General features: G+C 31.3%; 6 protein-coding genes and 1 long non-coding RNA gene across 8 annotated transcripts; 1 reads left to right on the top strand and 6 right to left on the bottom strand.

Annotated features, from left to right (window-relative positions):
* Positions 1-634: 634 nt before the first annotated feature.
* LOC109597950 (uncharacterized) lies at positions 635-3904 on the bottom strand. Its single transcript, XM_020013736.2, has 8 exons — positions 3688-3904; positions 2336-2546; positions 2152-2282; positions 1872-2097; positions 1633-1818; positions 1438-1581; positions 1042-1377; positions 635-989 (listed from the first exon to the last, which is right to left on the bottom strand). Exons 1-8 carry the CDS (start codon positions 3865-3867, stop codon positions 688-690), a joined length of 1716 nt encoding a protein of 571 aa, XP_019869295.2. The 5' UTR covers positions 3868-3904; the 3' UTR covers positions 635-687.
* A 1614-nt stretch (positions 3905-5518) lies between these two features.
* Positions 5519-6518, bottom strand: LOC109597956 (RNA-binding protein 8A-like). Its single transcript, XM_020013743.2, has 3 exons — positions 6493-6518; positions 6303-6426; positions 5519-6250 (listed from the first exon to the last, which is right to left on the bottom strand). The coding sequence occupies exons 2-3, from the start codon at positions 6319-6321 to the stop codon at positions 5757-5759; spliced, it is 513 nt and encodes a 170-aa protein (XP_019869302.1). The 5' UTR covers positions 6322-6426; positions 6493-6518; the 3' UTR covers positions 5519-5756.
* A 397-nt stretch (positions 6519-6915) lies between these two features.
* Positions 6916-10719, top strand: LOC109597938 (kinesin-like protein costa). Its single transcript, XM_049970000.1, has 7 exons — positions 6916-7224; positions 7279-7454; positions 7901-8123; positions 8182-9089; positions 9146-10015; positions 10065-10305; positions 10371-10719. Exons 1-7 carry the CDS (start codon positions 6984-6986, stop codon positions 10514-10516), a joined length of 2805 nt encoding a protein of 934 aa, XP_049825957.1. The 5' UTR covers positions 6916-6983; the 3' UTR covers positions 10517-10719.
* Positions 10720-11083: 364 nt separating this feature from the next.
* LOC109597955 (deoxycytidylate deaminase) lies at positions 11084-12092 on the bottom strand. The gene is made up of 4 exons (XM_020013742.2): positions 11974-12092; positions 11684-11919; positions 11413-11626; positions 11084-11358 (listed from the first exon to the last, which is right to left on the bottom strand). The coding sequence occupies exons 1-4, from the start codon at positions 11994-11996 to the stop codon at positions 11223-11225; spliced, it is 609 nt and encodes a 202-aa protein (XP_019869301.1). The 5' UTR covers positions 11997-12092; the 3' UTR covers positions 11084-11222.
* An 802-nt stretch (positions 12093-12894) lies between these two features.
* Positions 12895-14166, bottom strand: LOC126266214 (probable deoxycytidylate deaminase). Its single transcript, XM_049969722.1, has 3 exons — positions 13284-14166; positions 13020-13230; positions 12895-12969 (listed from the first exon to the last, which is right to left on the bottom strand). Exons 1-3 carry the CDS (start codon positions 13555-13557, stop codon positions 12918-12920), a joined length of 537 nt encoding a protein of 178 aa, XP_049825679.1. The 5' UTR covers positions 13558-14166; the 3' UTR covers positions 12895-12917.
* Positions 14167-14295: 129 nt separating this feature from the next.
* Positions 14296-15105, bottom strand: LOC109597933 (deoxycytidylate deaminase). 2 transcript variants are annotated; one of them, XM_020013716.2, is made up of 5 exons: positions 15069-15105; positions 14899-14995; positions 14763-14824; positions 14496-14703; positions 14296-14430 (listed from the first exon to the last, which is right to left on the bottom strand). In XM_020013716.2, the coding sequence occupies exons 2-5, from the start codon at positions 14958-14960 to the stop codon at positions 14373-14375; spliced, it is 390 nt and encodes a 129-aa protein (XP_019869275.2). In that variant the 5' UTR covers positions 14961-14995; positions 15069-15105; the 3' UTR covers positions 14296-14372. The 2 variants fall into 2 exon arrangements, with proteins under 2 accessions (XP_019869275.2, XP_049825680.1); XM_049969723.1 differs by having other exon boundaries at positions 14763-14995; positions 15069-15099.
* Positions 15106-15431: 326 nt separating this feature from the next.
* LOC126266244 (uncharacterized) lies at positions 15432-16220 on the bottom strand. The gene is made up of 3 exons (XR_007548690.1): positions 15898-16220; positions 15607-15841; positions 15432-15547 (listed from the first exon to the last, which is right to left on the bottom strand). It is a non-coding gene; the product is annotated as an uncharacterized LOC126266244 (long non-coding RNA).
* Between the last annotated feature and the right edge of the window lie 2749 nt (positions 16221-18969).

The raw sequence follows: 18969 nt of genomic DNA, 5'->3' as shown, positions 1-18969 counted from the left end.
AACTAATTAATATTTCAAAATTTGTAATAATTAAATGTCTATAAAATCACGTAGTGAAGTTTAATTAAAATAAAATTTAAATCACATGGAATAATTATTTAAAAAATTTTGAACTAATTAAATAGAAATAATTTAATTACATAAAAGTGACTGAAATATATCAATTGCTGTATAGACTATATTTAATATAATTAACAAAACAAATACAGTTAAATATGCACTAATGATATAAATCATTGGCTTTTATAAATAAATATAAAAAGTAAAACGAGTAAATGATATTTTAAAAAATTGTCTGAGATGTCTGAAAGTTAGCAAATTGTAATTATCATAAAATATTGCAATTTATTTAAATACAAATGACATTTTATATAAATGTCACAATAATAATTGTTTTTATGTACAAATCAGCATCGATTTTCAACATACATCCTATTGTCTTTGCAGCATTAAGAAATTATTAGTAGGATTTGTTTTTAAATAACAGTTTACTTTTGTATGATTTGCTAATACAAATAAGTGAAGATTGATGGTCTTATGAAATGTAGTTGTGGATTGAAATGTTTCTAAGATAGGCAACCACATATTCTGTTTTCCAATGTACATGTGTTTTAAGATAAATAAAAGTCAAAAAAACTTTAACAAAACATTTATTAATAAAAAACAAAAATATAGTAACACTTAAAATTATTCGGGATTCTGTTCGAGGTATTCCAACTTCAGCTGCCTCCTCATAATCTTTCCGCTAGCATTCTTGGGGATGGAATCTCGCACTTCGATTCCACCCTTGAGTTTTTTGTACGGTGCAACTTTTTCAGCCACATAATTGTACAATTCGTCCGTATTGATCTTGGCATTTGCTTTGGGGACGACGTACGCTCTCGGTAGTTCCCCGCTGATCATATCGGGAATACCGATGACCGCGGCATCTGAGACATTTGGAAAGTTCCTGAGAAGTTCCTCTAGTTCTGCCGGAGCCACTTGAAAACCTATAAAGCGCGATAAATAATATTTATGCTTTGCATCAACCTTTAAAATTACCTTTAACTTTGATCAACTCTTTTAGTCTGTCCGTCACATAAAACAATTTGTTCTCGTCGTAGTACATCAGATCACCGGTTTTGAACCAACCTTCGTGGAACACCTCATCCGTTTCCTTGGGTTTGTTGAAGTACCCCTGCATAACTTGCGGCCCCTTTACGTACAGTTCCCCCTGTTGATTCGGGCCTAGTGGTGTTCCGGTGGGGTCATCAATAGCTACCAGCTTCATTTGAGTGTTGGGCAATGGCAGTCCGATTGAGCCAGCACATTTAAATTGTTGTTGGAGCTCTTTCGTTAAAGTGCTTACTACTGGTGAGGTTTCTGTTAAGCCGTACCCTTAAAATCAAATATTTCCTTACTATTTAGCACACAACTGACAAGAAATATTTAATTCACCTTGAATCATATTTACTTTATAGTCAGCCTTCTCCAAGAACTTCTCCTCATCCAACGACCCAAGAGGAGCTGCACCAGACATGATATTCTTCAGATGTTGCAGATGTCTTTTCTCCACCATGGGATGGTTGGTTAAAAACAGAACTAAAACACCTCAATCAACAAAAACCTAAACATTTAAACTAATTTGCTTACTTAACGGTGGGGCGGCGTATATAACTGTAACTTTATTGTTCTCCAAAACACTCACGTAATTTTCCGGGGTAAATTTCGGTATCGTCACAAGTTTCACACCTTTAATGAACGATTGCAACATGGTGACCGTAAAACCGTAAATGTGGAAAAATGGTAATACGGCAGGAATCACATCCTGGTGACTATCTACAACAGACAACGATCAGGATAAAGTATTGTTAAGTGAAGTGATGTTGCACCTGTAACTTCTTCTAAGAAGTTGAGGCTTGGGTGTCTGATCTGTTCCAAATTGGCCACTATGTTGCGGTGGGAAAGCATAACGCCCTTGGGTAATCCGGTGGTGCCGCTGGAGTAGGGTAAAAAGGTAGTTTCATTGTGGTTGCCCTCGTGGAAATCCGGAATGTTAACTTCGGTGTCGGTAAAATCGTTAAACGATATGATTCCTTGAGGAACTGCTTGGTTTGACTAAAATTAATAATCATTAAAGAGGATTTTTGGTGGACATGAGATGTGAATTACCTCAGTTTTGATGGCAATGATTGGTAGAAAAGTCTTGTTAATGGATAAAGCTTGTTTAACTGTTTCTATGCTTTCTACAGTGGTTACCACTGCTTTTGCTGACGAGTCTTTCAGTTGTCTGGCGACCTCATCTAAAAATTAAGATTAGGAAACAAAGTAAATTAAATTATAAATTAATGGTTACCTGGCGTGTATATTGGATTAAGTGACGTGACTATAGTTCCAGCTTCCAAACATCCCAGAGTAACTATTGGAAATTCCGGGATGTTGGGTAAATGAACGGCAACAACATCCTTAGGATTTAGTTTCAATTTTGTTCGAAGATTTTTGCTCAGATTCCTGCATTTCTTTCGAAGTTGTTCATATGTGTACTTTCTACCTGTCAATCCACATTCCTGGAAGAAGTACCCAGTTAATATTAACTCAAAGACAATTTGTAACTGAAGGGTGTATTATTGTATTATGTATTATTTAGAAAATATATATGCATTTTTTAATACACAAATTATTATATTATATATAATATAATTACCGGCTTTTACTGTGCATTATGCAGTAACATATTTGTCTTTAGCATCAGCTAATCTATATAATAAAAATTATTTTTACACTGACCTAAAATTATTTAATTATCTATTTTTATCTCATTGTAAATGGTATTACTGAAAATTATCACAATAAATATTTAATAAACAATAATTTTGAATAATGGCCTCGTCATTTTGTTTGTTTGATAAATTCAGTCCGGGTAAGTGTATATTGAGTAATTTTAAAATAATAGGTAATTATTTTTTATTACGGTGGAACAATAATAGGTATTAGTATTCAAAGTACCATAGATTTATAGACATGTTTCTATGTTCTAAAATTCATTTGGAAATGTTTTAAGAATATTTAAAAATAATAATATTTGTAACGATATAATCTTCAAACATATAAAGATTCCTTGGCATTTATCTGGTATTAAAAAAAAATGCGTTATCATAAAATAAACGTTCATTTGTTATTAAATTTTATCTTCTTTTTTCATGTTCCAAAGTACATTTTTTTTATTTCAAAACAAAAATATTTACAATAGTTAATTTTAATTTTAAACACATTATATATTTGCATAATTTTCATATATAGTCAAGAAATAATTAATTTAATATGTATAATAATTAATTACTGAAGAAGTACAAACAGTAAAATTACACATATTTAAAACCTTAAATTTACTTTCACTTATACTTTCACTTATTTTTAACATCTATTTGGTCTTACCAGAAATAAAGCTACATATTCCTACAATGTTTAAATATTAAAATATTTTAGTAATTTATTTGATTTAATTTAATTCCTAAAAATTTCTACTTCTTTCTTACTGAATGATTTTAATATTTTATTATACCTGTAGAAAAAGTATAGATTTGATTTATTGTTTGTCTGTTCTATAAAATAAATTCCATCAATCTATTATTGCTAGGATAACTTAATATTCAAGGCTATTAATTATCAAAACATAACAGCAAACACTCCGCACTTTGTCTCACTTACCACAGCAGTGAACCTGGAGAATTTCTCGAAATAGGGATATATGAATTCCTGGACCGTCTTTTGATCTATCTGAACATCACTACAATGCGACGACACAATATTGGCATTACCGCCGATCAATCTGATTTGCTGGTGGCATCTCAAACCACGCAGCAAAACACGTCTCGTCAATGATGCCATCGCAACAGAAGAAACCGGACTGTACTATGTTCTACTGTTTTGCCGGTTTTGTCAGCATTCTTATCTAGCTCTTGTAAACTCCTATCGCGACCTACGTATTAGTTCGTTTTTTAATGGGTCGTTGTTTTAAAGGTTTATTTATGTCCATTTATCGCAAATTGTTCGCAACGTTACTAATTCAATTGATAGGTGTTTATTGTTTATATGCAGATAATTTGAATTTTTGATGATTTATGATGATTGTTACTTTGTAATCTTTATATAGACTATATTTACAAAAAGTAATGACGTATTTATTCAAAAGTTAACTTGTATGAATATACAATAGTGGTAAATAATATAGTAACTTTTAAAATGTTAAATATTTTAGACATGACTTTTTTAATTCTACAGTATTATAAAAAGCATATTCTTTTATAATACAAAATAATATCTGGAATGTACAACAAATTGTATGTATTTATAAACATACATGTATATGTTTTAACTTTAATTATACAGTACGAAAAGAGTTTGATCCATCAGAATCCTGAAAGAGACAGTAACTATGAGACAGATTTCTACTGTCTCTGTTATGCATGATGTCTCTCTCTAAATTCAGACGGGTCAAACGCTTTTCTTACTGTATATGATAATTTTAGTGATTTGAATTTGAACATGTTGCGGTGAAGCCCCGCATTTTGTGACTATGGGGTGGCGTGTTCTGTTCTGTGAGGTTGGGGGATCGTAAGTTACAAAGTTAATTTTAATTCTTTTATTTGAGTGTAGTTTAGTATAGTCCCGAGATAATCTGTGTTTTATCAAATGAGCGGCTCACAAGAGCATGTTTAACCTAATTTAGTTTCAGGAAATTCCTTTGATGCAACAATATATAATTTGAAAAGAAGTTTTGTATGGCTTAAATTAATTAATTACCATTACCGTAGATGTCGTTTTTAATTAAAAGTTAAGGTTTCTGTTTTTGCAGATTTTTATATTATTAATTAGACGTATCATTATCAAATTAATAAAATAGCTTTCCATTAAATTTTTTAAAGTATTAATATTAGATTGATTTGATAAAATTATTCACAACAAATCAATCAATACTTATCATATTTTTTAGTTTTCAATGGTATTTAGATCCGGACTTTATGCTGGCAAATCGAGAATTTCAATATTTATATCTTTTAACCAACTGTGAACAACTTTAGATGCATGGTTTCTTATCACTATCATATATAAAAATATACATAATTGGCACATTATTGGCATTATTGGCAAATGGTTCCATTACATCTTTTTACATCACCATTTAAAATTTTAGGTTTGAAACAACTGATTTGTATTCTCTGTAATAACAGCAATATACGTACGCAAATAATTATAATTAACAATTATTCACGTTGTTAATACATGAATAAACGAGTAAGAAAGAACCGATATTCATTCATTTTTGCCAGTTTATTAAATTTCTTTGACAAATGAAAATTTAGAACTTAAATTATATTTAAAAAAAAAAAAATTAACAAAAGCTGGTATTAACAAAACAATTTTAATTTATAATCAAATTTAATGTTTAACACTTTAATATGTAATTAGGAGGGTTAACAAAGATATACACATATTTATTGAATAAATAACTATTTTATTGATGACAGTTTTAAATACACATTCTAAAATATAAATTTTGGCTAATGACTTAGTTTAATTTTAATTAATAAGTTTTGTTAAGAACAGTGTTAATAAAAAATTAAATTTACCAAATGAATAAATTAAAAAAATTGTTTACATTCTCGTCAAAAATAAAACTTTATAGCCAAAAGTGTTATTGAATACTCAATTTAGGAAATCGTTAAATGAATGCAATAAATTGAAAGGTTAATTAGATAAATGAATAAATCAACGAATTAGTGCTTCTTCTTTTTCCTGTCGGATTTCTTGGGGCCATTTACGAAGCACCACTCGACCCCAATGGCCGCACCCAAGAGCGTGGACCCATTCAAGGCTTCCCTGGCGGAGTTAGCTTCGTCGTAGGTACCATATTCGATTAGAGCGTAGCCCTTCACGAAGCCGGTCCTCCTGTCCAGATTGAGACTTAAGTTCTTAATTCTCCCGTACTCGGAGAATTTCTCATTGACATCCTCTTCGGAGGCCTCCTCGTGGATGGAGGTCACAAAAAGTATCCAACCCTCGACCGATTTCAACGGGGAATTGGCTGGGCCTTGTTCGACTGTTTCCTGCGATCCGTAGGTGGCGATTTTTTCGTAGTCGCGAGTCTCGACAAATCCACGACCCTTGCGCTTCAGTACTTTCTCTCGTAGCTTCGAGACGATGTGTTCGCCGTCGTCCTCTTCGTCGATGTCGATGGAGTCGTTGATGTCTAATATGTCAGTTGGGGCACCTGAAGGCAAAACTTGTTGTATTATTGAAGTTAATTGGTAAGAAAGTAGTACCGGTTGACACACGATCCATTGCGATAAACTGTCAGGTTGATATCTAATACATATGTTTCTTTGAATCAATTATTCAGGGGCAGCTCAATTGTCACAGTGAATTCAAGGAAATGGTTTTGTCCTTCTAAAATCAATTATGTTTAATCATTAATGAAAATACTTTAATTGTTAATGCAAATGTTTAACTTACGGCACAAATCTCAAATTAAATTCGACTGTAGCTCCACCACTGTTTGAACTGTAATTATTGAAGCACACAGTTTATTTCTAGATGTCACCAAAAAAAATAGAAAATTAAATTTATTAATTAAATTTTTTGAAGGTTTTCTGAAATATTGGGCAATAATTAAAGTAAGAAAAATTAATAAATAAATCAATAAAATTTTATTATAGGCATATTTATTATACTTTAAATTAATTTGGGAAAATTTCATATTTTTATTATTATTTATTATGTAGATGGCGACAATTTACACTTAGAATAACAGATTTCGACACATACAGATATACACAATACATTAAGACAAACAGAGATGGCGCCACAAATTATATACTCATTTATCGGGAATAACAGATTCCTTGTTGTGTTGTTGTATTCTTGTAATCAATAACCCAAACAAATGTCTCTGCAATAAACACAAAAAGATCTGGTTCTATGTCTGTGATATTATTTGTTCAAAAATGGAGATAAACATAGAGACGGCGGTACGTGTGTGTCCCGTCTCCTACGACAGCAACGAGGTATGCGTGACTCCGAACCATTTAAACAATACTGTCGAAATCACGAATCAAAGTTTTCCCGTGAATTGTGTGCTACCAGCGAACTGTTGCCAAAACACAGTTTTTGTCACAGTCATAGGCCCCCTGGTTAATTATTTGCTGGAGGGCTGTGATGTGTCTGTAGTCACTTTTGGGCAATCAGGTATGATGCACATGTTTGGCTAGTTTGTGTGTGTTTACTTGATGTTATTTGCAGGTACTGGTAAAACTTATACTTTGTTGGGGCCTGGATTTCATTTTGCCTCCAGTGAGACTGAGTATGGAATTATTCCGAGGTTTATCAGGGAGATATTTGGGAAGGTAGCTCAGCGCAGGGACAGAAGTTGTACCATACATATTACATGGTCTCAAATTGTAGGAGACACTGTTCAAGTAAGTTACACTGGTTAGATTATAAATTAACAGTTTATGAAAATTATGGACTAATTTATTTGTATTTTCTTTTTTAATTTCTGGATTAAAAACGGAGTTTTTAATCAATAACTTCAGCAAAAATGTAAAAATTTTAATACTTTTTGATTTCATTATCTTTAGCTTACATTCAAAAAATAAAATTTAAATAATTATTTGGAGTATGTGTATGAATATTTAAATTTTTTAAATGATTTATTATATTAATTATTAAAATGTTACAGATTCTTTTAATTATTAAAGAATAGCTTCGTTAAAACCCTTAATTAAAATTAAAATTATATAATTCAGTCCTAAAAAAGTGGTTTCACAAGATAAAAAATCCAAAAAATTATTTTCTTTGGTAGGTTTACTGACAATAAAGCTAATTTTGTACGTAAAGTTCATTGTTCATTGTTTTATTTAAGGATTTGATTGGAGGTGGCAGTGTAGAATGCCCCGACATACTAGACGCATTCCAGTTGCTGCAATTAGGATTATCAAACATAGCTCCCAAATGCGCCCACACCTTGTTCACACTGACTTTAGAACAGCAATGGTTGGTGGACGGTACTGTGCAGCACCGAATCTCGACTGCAAGTTTCGCCGATCTCGCTGGCAGTGAAAAAATGGTCGTCTACGACAACAACGGTAAACTCCCCGCAATTTCATACACTATTGTATGTTCTAATCAATAATAATTGAACAGGCATGCTCCAAACATTCCCCACCGATCCCGGACTACAGTCGTTACAACGGATCATCTCGATACTGTCAGACGCTTACGCACCCCACTACAACATCAACCTGATTCCGTACGCCCAGTCGGTTCTCACCACCCTCTTGAAGGACTCGTTCGGCGGCCGTGCCAAAACCGTTCTCCTCTGTTGTGTGTCACCTCTTCTTCAGGACTACAACGAGACTTTGTACACTTTGAACGTCGGCGTGGCCGCCCAGTCCATCAAGAACGTTGTGACCGTTAATTCGTACACGACGTACGAAACGGTGCAGGAGAACCTGGACGTGTTCGGACTGCAGTTCGCGGCCAATCAACTGTTTAAGCTCGTCTCGAATGCCGAGGAACTGTTCCAAAGACTTATCACGAGCGGAACGCTCAGCAAAACCGAGATGGATCAGGTGTCGCAGTGGTTGATGCTGAAGCAGGAGTGCGAGGATTGCCTCAGTGAGGATTCGGAGCCTCACAGATCTTTGGAGAGGATTGAGGAGGAGATAGAAGACAGCTACGAAAGCAGCGACAGTAGCGAGGTGGTCGAGAATGACTCCACTCAGATTACCGACAAATTGGACGAACTGATGGAAAATTTTCGGTCCCGCACCGACAAATTGATCGCCAAGTCAATCACCAATGATGAATTCATCATATCCTTCACCAAAGACAGCTTGAATGGCTCAAACAACTATAGGATGAAGGGGGCACGTGGCAGGAGAGCCAGCATTCATTCTGTGGAGGATTTGACCTCTTCGTTGTCAATTAATTCTTCCAAAATCAGCGAGGAGGACATCACACTTGAGACTGAACACAAAGTGTCGCATGATGCGCCGCTCACCCTCGAAGCCATGAAACGAATGGTCAAACAAATCACGGCAGCAATACACGTACATATTTTATTTAATTATTGTTACTGACAAAAATTATATAATTCTTTTTTCAGGGATATAACAAGCAAATCTCAGATCTTGAAAAGACGATCCATGTCAAGGAAAATCTGGTGAAGCAAATAGAAAAGCATAAAGACACAAAGTCGAATGCGCACATGAAAATTGAACAGAAATGCCAGAAGCTCAAAAAGGAATTCGAAACGGCTCAAGAGAAGGTTATTCAAGCTCAAATTCACAAAAATACTTACCTGGAGGAGCAGTACAAAACTGAACTGGCTACATTGGAAGAAAAGATGCAAAACGCTCAGTCATTGAAGAACATAACTGAAGATGGTAGTCGAAAGCTGATGGAGCTTGAAAACAGCTTACATACATCCAAAAAGCAGCTTGAAAAACTGAAAAGACACAAGAGAAAGGAGGAGAAACAGAAAATCCATTATGAAACAATGATTAAAGAAGAAAAGAAGAAACTATCAAACACTAAGAGTAGCCAAAACAGCACCGACAAACCCAACGGACATTTAAACAGTTCTAACGAAAAATCGGTGGTGTTGTTCGATAGCGAGAAAATCAATTACAACATGTCCAATGAAGACATGGAGTTTCTAAGGCATGAAATCAGAAACCTGCGTAAAACACGCGACTATCTTCTGGAGCAGAAATGTAAAATCAACGTGAAAGGTTCGCAGGGTAAGAAGCTCCTTTCTGAAGTTGAAGAAAGGCAGATATTTCAATTTGAGGAGGCGATTGAAGCAATTGATTTGTCGATTGAATACAAAAATGAGGTTTTATGCGGGCATATGCCTCTAAGTGAGAAGCAACTCGAAAAAATGGAAGAAAAAAGTGATAGGATGCTAATTGATCGATTAATGCAACTGAACGAAAACGAGATGAGGGTTTTGCTGCATAAGTACTTTGAGAAGGTAATTGGTATTATGTGATAATGAAGGTTTTATGACCGTGGTGTTTTAGGTTGTAGATCTGAGAACTAATTCAAAAAAATTGGAAATGCAGTTAACAGCAGTTGAAGACGAAAATGAAAATTTACTTTATAGAGTAAAAAATTTAAGTTGTACTCTTCAGCAAAACAGGTTGGAGTCTGAGAGAAGAGTTGTTTTGTTGCAGCAGCAGCATGAAGATAAGATACATATTGTGATGACACATTTGGCTAGTGATGGAGGTGATGCAAGGAGATTACCTCATAATATTTTTGGTATGATAATATATATAATTATTTAATCTTCAATACATTGATTATTTTATTTTTTATTATTATAGGCAAAAAGGGCATTCCAATTAAAGTGGGAGGTACTTCTAAACTATTATCGAGGATAATACCAAAACCGGACGTGTTACAGACAGGTCCACATGCCAAAATGACAAAGAATAAAAATAAACTTATATTTCAGCAGACTATGAAGTAGAGATCATTAAATTTAGTTATTTATTTTTATTATAAGTCGTTCTCATGACATTTCTTCGTAGAATGTTTATTTTTATTTTTCAAATTAAATTACCAAGAGATATTTCTGTAAAAGGTTACTGTAAATCATGTTAACACTTTGTTTTATAAGTGTGTATATATATATATTGATTTGTATATAAGTTTTTTTAATAAATGTGTAAAATTACAATTTAAATATTTGTTTTATTTAAGATCACAATGCAAATACATTATAAAAGGAAATATAAAAGTCTGAAGGAAAACGTATATGACCGTCTCTTCGTTTTTTACTCAAAAAAAAAAAAAAAAAATGGTGTACAAAGTAAATTTGTGGTTGAAAGTAAAAAGCACACAAAGCATGAGTATGGCTCTCTAGATGGAAAATCGACTGCACTGAAGGAAAACCAAAAAACAAATTCAGATATTGTTTAAGCATTCTACATAAACCGTGAACTTGGTTTTTTAGGTGTGTCATTTTCAAGAATTATAATATTATTTTGTATATATGTGTACAATTAAAAAAAAAAAAATTGTCAATTTTTATTTATCCGTTTTATTCATCTTATTTTTAAAATAACAGATAATAAATAATATTTATTAAGTAATATCAAAAAATATTCACAAATAAGTGGAATATTTAATTCAGATTTATTTTGTAAAATATATTTAGTATTAGATATTGAATGTCATAAATTTGAGATTCCATTAGTAATAATTTCAACCTGAGGCTTTTTTCCAGGGGAAGGTGGGACTTGGCTCATATCATTCCAGTTTATTTCTGAGAAATCTATTACAATTTTTTCTTGTTTTGGAATATATTTTCTGAAACATTAAAAATTTTAAACACCTTAAAATTGTGAAAATACCAATACTAACCTAAGGTGGATTCCTGCAGATGTGAGCATCATTTTGGAGGCTTTAGTATGTGGTTTATGTGCATGTTTATCAGACATATAAATTACTTCACTTATACCTGATTGTATTATAACTTTGGCACATTCATTACAAGGAAATAGACCTACATAAATCTTGCAGTTTTTAACATCGGCACTATTTTTATTCAATATAGCATTTAATTCTGCATGACAGACTACAACAATAACAAATATTGATGATTTCAATTATTAAATATTTAGGATATAAATACCATAGAAATATTTATTGTCTAGAGCATTATTGCTGCTTTTGTTCCATGGAAATTCGTCATCGTCGCAGCCTTTGGGCATTCCATTATACCCCACACCAACAATAATATTTTCTTGGTTTACAATACAAGCACCTACTTGTGTGACTGGATCTTTACTTCGTTTCGCTGCCAGAAATGCCGTCGCCATAAAATAGTCGTCCCAGTTTAAGTAATTTTCTCGTTTGTTATTTACATCCCTAAATAATATGTTTGTTCATATATGTTAGTTTAAATATTAATTATGGTTGCACCTCTTTGGACTTTGGTTCTCCATGGTTATTGTTATTGCAAAAGAGTTATTTTTATGTTTAGGATTCAAAAAATTGCATTATGTATATGTAAACATTAGATAACCCCACAGGTGGCTGAACCACAGAACAATGTGGCAACAGCAGAAAAAGAAATTTTCTTATATGCAACCCAGATAACACAATCTTGTCTAGGTTGCTTATTACGCGAACAATATTTGAAACAAGGAATGTACAAAGTGATTAAAAAAATAGGCTGTTGGGAGCAGCTAAAACACGTCCAATAATGAAGAAAATCTATATAATTTACCTGAAATAAATAAATATCTAAATTTGAGGTGCTTATTAGACGTGTTTTTACTTGTTCTGATCTATTTTAGAAACACCCTGTATAACATATTTTTGGATAATTAATATTATTGTTAAAATTGCTTATAAAGTAGTGGTAAAAATTATAGCAACTTTATAAAATGTACTAAAAATATGAGCTGGACTATATGAGTTCTATGCCAGTATCAATAATGTTCAATGTTTCTTCTGTTATTGTTGTGTCTCTTATGCAATTGTTCAATCTAAATTTATTCTTAAAAAATTGCATACTTTTTTATTTTTCAGTGGATAAAATTATGGCAACTGTATTAATTTATGGTTATTCATTACTCTCTGTGATTATTTAGCAAGAAAAATTTTAATTCAGTGTTACCAAAACGAAGAGAGACAAAAAGACATGGCTAAGAGTTCCTATTATAATGACCACTACTGTACATTAATTGTAAATTACATATTTTAACGAATATAGATAAATGATTAGATAGTTCATATATCTCAGATATTTACCCGAAATAAAACTATTATTAATAACATGAAAACATCGATTAATTACATGTCATTGTAGATAAGCTTTATTAATAAAAAATAATTACGTCAAAGCAAATTCTTTAGATAGTTCAATCCTTAAGATTTAATTCAACCTTATCATTTCCTTTAGGCTCGAACTTTCTGAAATAGTAAAACATAAGCTCGTGTTTAAAAAGAATATAAATTATTACATATATTTTATTCCGGCAGCTTCCAACAATTTCCGCGAAGCTTTCACTGCATCCGTGTCCTCGTATTTATTAGATAAATAAGTGACTTTTGTAATTCCCGACTCTATGACGAGTTTTGCACATTCGTTACACGGAAACAAAGTCACATACAATTCACCACCCTCAACATTTAGTGTTTTTTTAGTCAACGCGTCGGTTTCAGCGTGCAGGACTATGAAGAAAAATTAATTCAAGCGGTTTTTGACTGTTTAGTTTTTTACTTACTGTAAGCGTATTTCGTTTCCAGCATTTCACCTTCTCTGGACCACGGAAAATTTTGGCATCCCCTAGGGAAACGATTGAAACCTAGGGCACTTACGTTTTTGTTTTTGTCTAGGATGCACGCTCCCACTTTAGTGTTTGGATCGGGGCTCCGTTTTGAGGCCAAAACTGCCAGCGCCATGAAATAATCATCATCTTGTAACATTTCGCAATAATATGTGTAGGTACAAGTTCTCCAAATATTTATCTTTAATGTATTAATTGTTATCAATAACATGCAAGTTATTAGAGATTAAATAATAATAACTTGATAAGTATAGCTCAAATTTAGTCCCGACAGTATAGAAAATATATTCTATACCTTTTTTTGCTTTCGCAGAGGATAATATTCCACTAAGATGATTGTTTTTGCAGGTCAGCAACCCAAAGCATGCTTCCAAATACATAAAAGACTAGTTCGAACAAGAAACGGTTCTGCAATGGCCTTCACAATTACTGAATCTAAACCCTATAGAACATGTTTGGGATTATTTCGAAAGGAATATGCGGTGGTACATAATAAAAAATAAGACAAACCTACTGAAAAGGCTTTAAAAGGACTGACAAAAAATACCTAGAGAATTTTATTAGAAAATTGGCCGACTCCATGAACAAAATGTGTGCAGCAGTCATAGTCGTGTCAGCTAAAGGTTGTACAACGAAATTTAATGCTTATTTTTCAGTTAATTATTCGAAAATTACATTGTTTAATAAGGTTTCCAAACTTATATCCAAATAGAAAAATTTACTTTAAGTTTTACTTTATAATAATTTTATGGAAGTAATTATAATTTCAAGAAGCATTTTTATTAATTTCTTATACAAGAGATAGAACAGTAATTTTATTTAAATCATTCATTGTTTATTAACTATTCTAATAATAAATAATTCAATTTTAAGGTTCCTAAACTTTTGTCCTGGAGTGTATATATCATTGCTCATATTTTGTACATATTGTGTTTAATAAAAGAGAAAATAATATCAATAACGTTTTATTCGAGAAATTATATTCCGAATATTTTATAATATATTATTTTGAATAAATATACGCATTTAATTAATACCGTTACTTAAATGAATTTCAATTTTGCTTTGATTCGATGTATATTGCCTGAAATTAATGGTATTTACTATGTTTATAATTACTGAATTTAATATCACAATATTCTTTCTTACTTGTATGAAACATTAGCTGCGTCAAACATCCTTTTTGCGGCCGTCGTCTCATCATCATCATATTCAGTCAGATACCACACTTTCCCGATTTCCGATTGTATTATTAATTTGGCACATTCATTACAAGGAAATCGCGTCACGTAAATCGTACATCCTTTTAAATCCCTACATGTTCGTCCCATAATGGCATTCATTTCGGCGTGACACACTAAAAAATCCTCAAAATATATATTTCAATTATTTCTTTATCTAAAATAATGAACATACCGTAAAAGAATTTTGTTTCAAGTGGGTTTATGCTAGTTTTGCCCCAAGGAAACTCATCATCACTGCAACCATTTGGAAAACTATTAAAACCTACACTAACAATGTTTCCTTTTGCATTAACAATGCAAGCACCAACTTGACAAGCTGGATCTCTGCTTCTCTGTGCGGCCAACAACGCAGTGCCCATGTGGTGATCATGTTCGTTCAGTACTACTTCCCGCTTTTCGGATCGCCTAAGAAATGTTATTATTAATAAAATAAAAATAATTTTTATAAAATAAATTTAAGTAATTGTAAATTTCTTACATAAGTGTTGACACGTTGGATACACCTATTATAAAATCTAGAATCAAACTGATAATGTTTAAGTTATTATAGTTGATATGTATGAGATCTGGATTATCTAATTTACACGACTAGCGTTTATAGTTTATAGACGAGACATATAGTGCTAAACTATGTACTTTGAGTGTGCTCTCGTATTCCCTTCTGAAGGATTCCTCGTACTCTTCTTGTATGCCTCCGTGATCAACTCCTCGAGTCAGATGGTGTAACCTATTCGCGACCCTTTAGTGCACTGGTGTGGCGTATCACTAGTTTCTTTATTAGTTTTTCGTTAACGTTTATTTAACTGAGTGAATGAAACAAAAGATACAATAAATGAAACACTTATTGAGGGGACTATATTTTATTTTTTAACATACACAATACTTTATTTAAAATTTTTCCATGGAATTATAGTATTGGATGATTAGTACTTCCCCTAATTTAATGTTTAGAATTTTCTAAAACAAAAAATGCACTTACAAAAAATGTCTGTACCGGTACTTAAATTTGTACTTACTCTACTTTTACTCCTGTTGCTTCAAACATCATTTCTGATGCTATTTCTTCCAGATGCTTGCCTCGTTTGTTTTCGTCATACTTTCTAAATCCATACGTTACATGTTTAATTCCAGATTGTATTATTAATTTTGCACATTCATTACAAGGATATCGTGTCACATATATAGAGCAATCAGTCAGATCATTTTTAGATTTTATATTTTTTATGATTGCATCCATCTCCGCATGACACACTAAGAATAAGTAAATAAATAAATTTAAGATACATTGCAATTTGCAAAATGCGAACCATAGTAATGTTTATTGTCAAGTGGATTTCTATTGCCTTTACTCCAGGTAAATTTGGAATCGCAATCATCTGGGAACCTGTTATAACCGACGCTTACAACTTCTCCTTTAGTGTTGACAATGCAAGCACCGACCTTACAGTGTGGATCGCTACTTTTGTTGGCGATCGTTTTTGCCAAATTCATATAGTATTTCGGGGTACAAAACGATTCATCTGTCTCTAAAGCAGATTCCCTAAAATAGTTCTTATTAAACAATACTAACGTAATGTATAATTCAATAAAACTTACTTTTGTAAAGGAGAACTGTTATTATTGGACCTAAATAATGCAATTTTATATTAAAAAAATATGCATTGTTTTATAATGATAATTTACTTACATTATAATCTCGATTTGCATTCACGAATAACTATAATTAACTTAAATTAAGGGCTTTTATATAAATGTCCAAACAATAGAAAACGATAAATCATTTATAAAAATGAATACAAAGTATTATTATATTTTATATATATTCAGTGATTTATGAATGAGGCCTAAAAAACTGACAGTCAAATTGGAAAAATCAGAAAAAGACATACTTCCTTGTTCTCTAAGTAAATAAATAATGAATTAATTGAGTTATACAATAACAGCATGTCTAGTAGAATGATCAGATGCGGACAGAATGAACAAAACTTGCAAGGATTTGTATCAGTAAAGAAATCATTGGTAATCAAAAAATCAATATTCGAACAAGTTTGTGCAAAAATGTATTAATTATTCTCCAGAATTTTGATGAAAGGTACTTTGAAGTGATGAATCTATGTTCAAGAGAACACGATCAGATGGTAAACATTCATCGTCTAACCTAATAAAAATTTGGATCCCAGAAACACTATAAAAACTTTAAAACACGTTGGAGAAAAATTTTGATTTGGGGTTCCTTTTCTTGGTATTGTATAGGACCATTATACAAAATTATTAGTAAAAAAAACTGATTCATATATAAAGACCTCAAGGAGAATGTAATGGGACTATTTGCCAAGGATAATTTACCAATTACATAGATTTTTATGAGTGATAATTATTCGAAGAATGAATTCAAAGTTGTTCAAAGTTTATTGAAAGATATATGTTGTTATTTTTTATTGAATGTGATGAGGTCTCTGTAATTCCCCCATTTCCTTATCTATAGAATCATTCACGATGAATGATTTGCTTTTTGAAGATTAAATAGTCCGATGATAGCTATTTGGAATCAAGTCAAAGTAAGATATTAGTCAAAACATGTGACTTGATATGTGTCTATAAAATTAATTAATGTAAATTGGGTTAAACAATGGATTTAATTGTATAGAGTGATAAATTTTTAAAGTGTGTTCTCTCAAAAATTTTGTACGTGAGCTCCAATGAACCTCCGATTGGATGGTTCAAAACTAGCTTAAGGTAACCGAAGTGTCAGACAACTGAATGAAGCTATTAAAGTTAATCCCTTTAAGATGAAAACATACCCCCTACGTTAATTATTAATGATTCGTTAGTTTAAAATAGAGACAGATAAAATAGTCAAAGAAGCTATAAGAATTATTTTCTATATTACCAGGAGAAAGCTAAAAAAGAGGATTTTTTAAACCAAATGTTATGTATATTACTGAATATTGGATATTGATCTGTTTCACACAAATTTTTCTAAAGAATCTTGTTTGTTGAAATAAGTTAATTTAAAGAAAGTATTATTATCTGAGTAATCATTAAAAAGTGAAGTACTTTTTCCGGTCACAAAATATCAAAGCAGTAATAAGCGCTACATAAGTTTCAAAACCTTGAAAAAAAATATGCATATGGGAAATATCACACACAAAATTCCTCATTTACACTAAAGACCAGGAGGTCAATCGTGAAATCAGACCGGTAGTACCGGTGGGTGTCCTTACTTTGCGGTAGATTAGTTAATGATTTTATGATAAGCAATTAAAATTTGGTCATTCATAATAAAAAAAATAATAATAAAAAGGACTCTAATTTCCAAGATATAATGATGACGTATTTTGTATACGTTGAATCATTGCAATGACCTTTGTTAACATGTCTGCGTAGATTAATATTCGATACGTTATCTTTTTTGTTGTTTTCTACTACTCTATTAAAATCTATTTTGAAAATAGTTAGATGAGATATATTTTAAAAGTAAGTTTAATTGTTATTATTTTAAAATTTGTCATTTGACTGAATGACGTATAGTCAAAGATTAAATATAAACATCTTAGAAATGATAATATCTCAATTTGACTCCCATTGTTTTAACTTTTAATTAAATAAGTGATCGTTGATTTAGAAATATGCTATGTCAATGAGATTAAAAAACCGTATAACCGGAAATTTGTCAATGCGGATGGCCACAACTGAATTGTCTTACTCCCCTAAATTCAATAAAATTGAAATTTTTAAAACTAATCTTTTATTTCACGATTTTATACTTATTTTTTTGAAGATAGTATACATATATTTGTAATGTTTATGTACCACGAATTTTAAATAAAAAAATCTTGATTGTTTATTTTAAAATATCGAATGTTATATAATAATTATTATATGAAATACTATATATTTTATATAATTTATTTCGTATGTTACATTTGAAACAACAGTAGTAAATATATTATTATTATTATTATTTAACAGTTTTTATTTAATGTAATAGTAATGGCTAAAATATTTAACAATATAAAAAGTTGCTATAATAATGACCAATACTGTATATTAAAAATTATTTATACGTTGTGAAGAACCCTATATAGTTCAAATTTAATACAGGAATTACCCTACATGACATAAAGACAGTAAACTATAATATAAATACTATGTTTGTTTATAGGGAGTTTAATTAAAAATTATTTTATATTTTGAAATAACATATTTGAAGATATTCGAAGAACGCAATTTTAATATAGGGATACGCCCTGCACCGACTTTCATAATTAATCAATTACTTGAACGAAACAATTATAATTCATTAAAATAATAATATTACTACGCAAACATAATTTTAAATAACAAATTTTATTGATCAACTTAAATTTCGAAATTTA

The sequence above is a fragment of the Aethina tumida genome, chromosome 7 (assembly GCF_024364675.1).
Source record: "Aethina tumida isolate Nest 87 chromosome 7, icAetTumi1.1, whole genome shotgun sequence".
NCBI classification, from domain to species: Eukaryota; Metazoa; Arthropoda; class Insecta; order Coleoptera; family Nitidulidae; genus Aethina; species Aethina tumida.
This window is presented reverse-complemented; position numbering and strand designations above follow the sequence as displayed.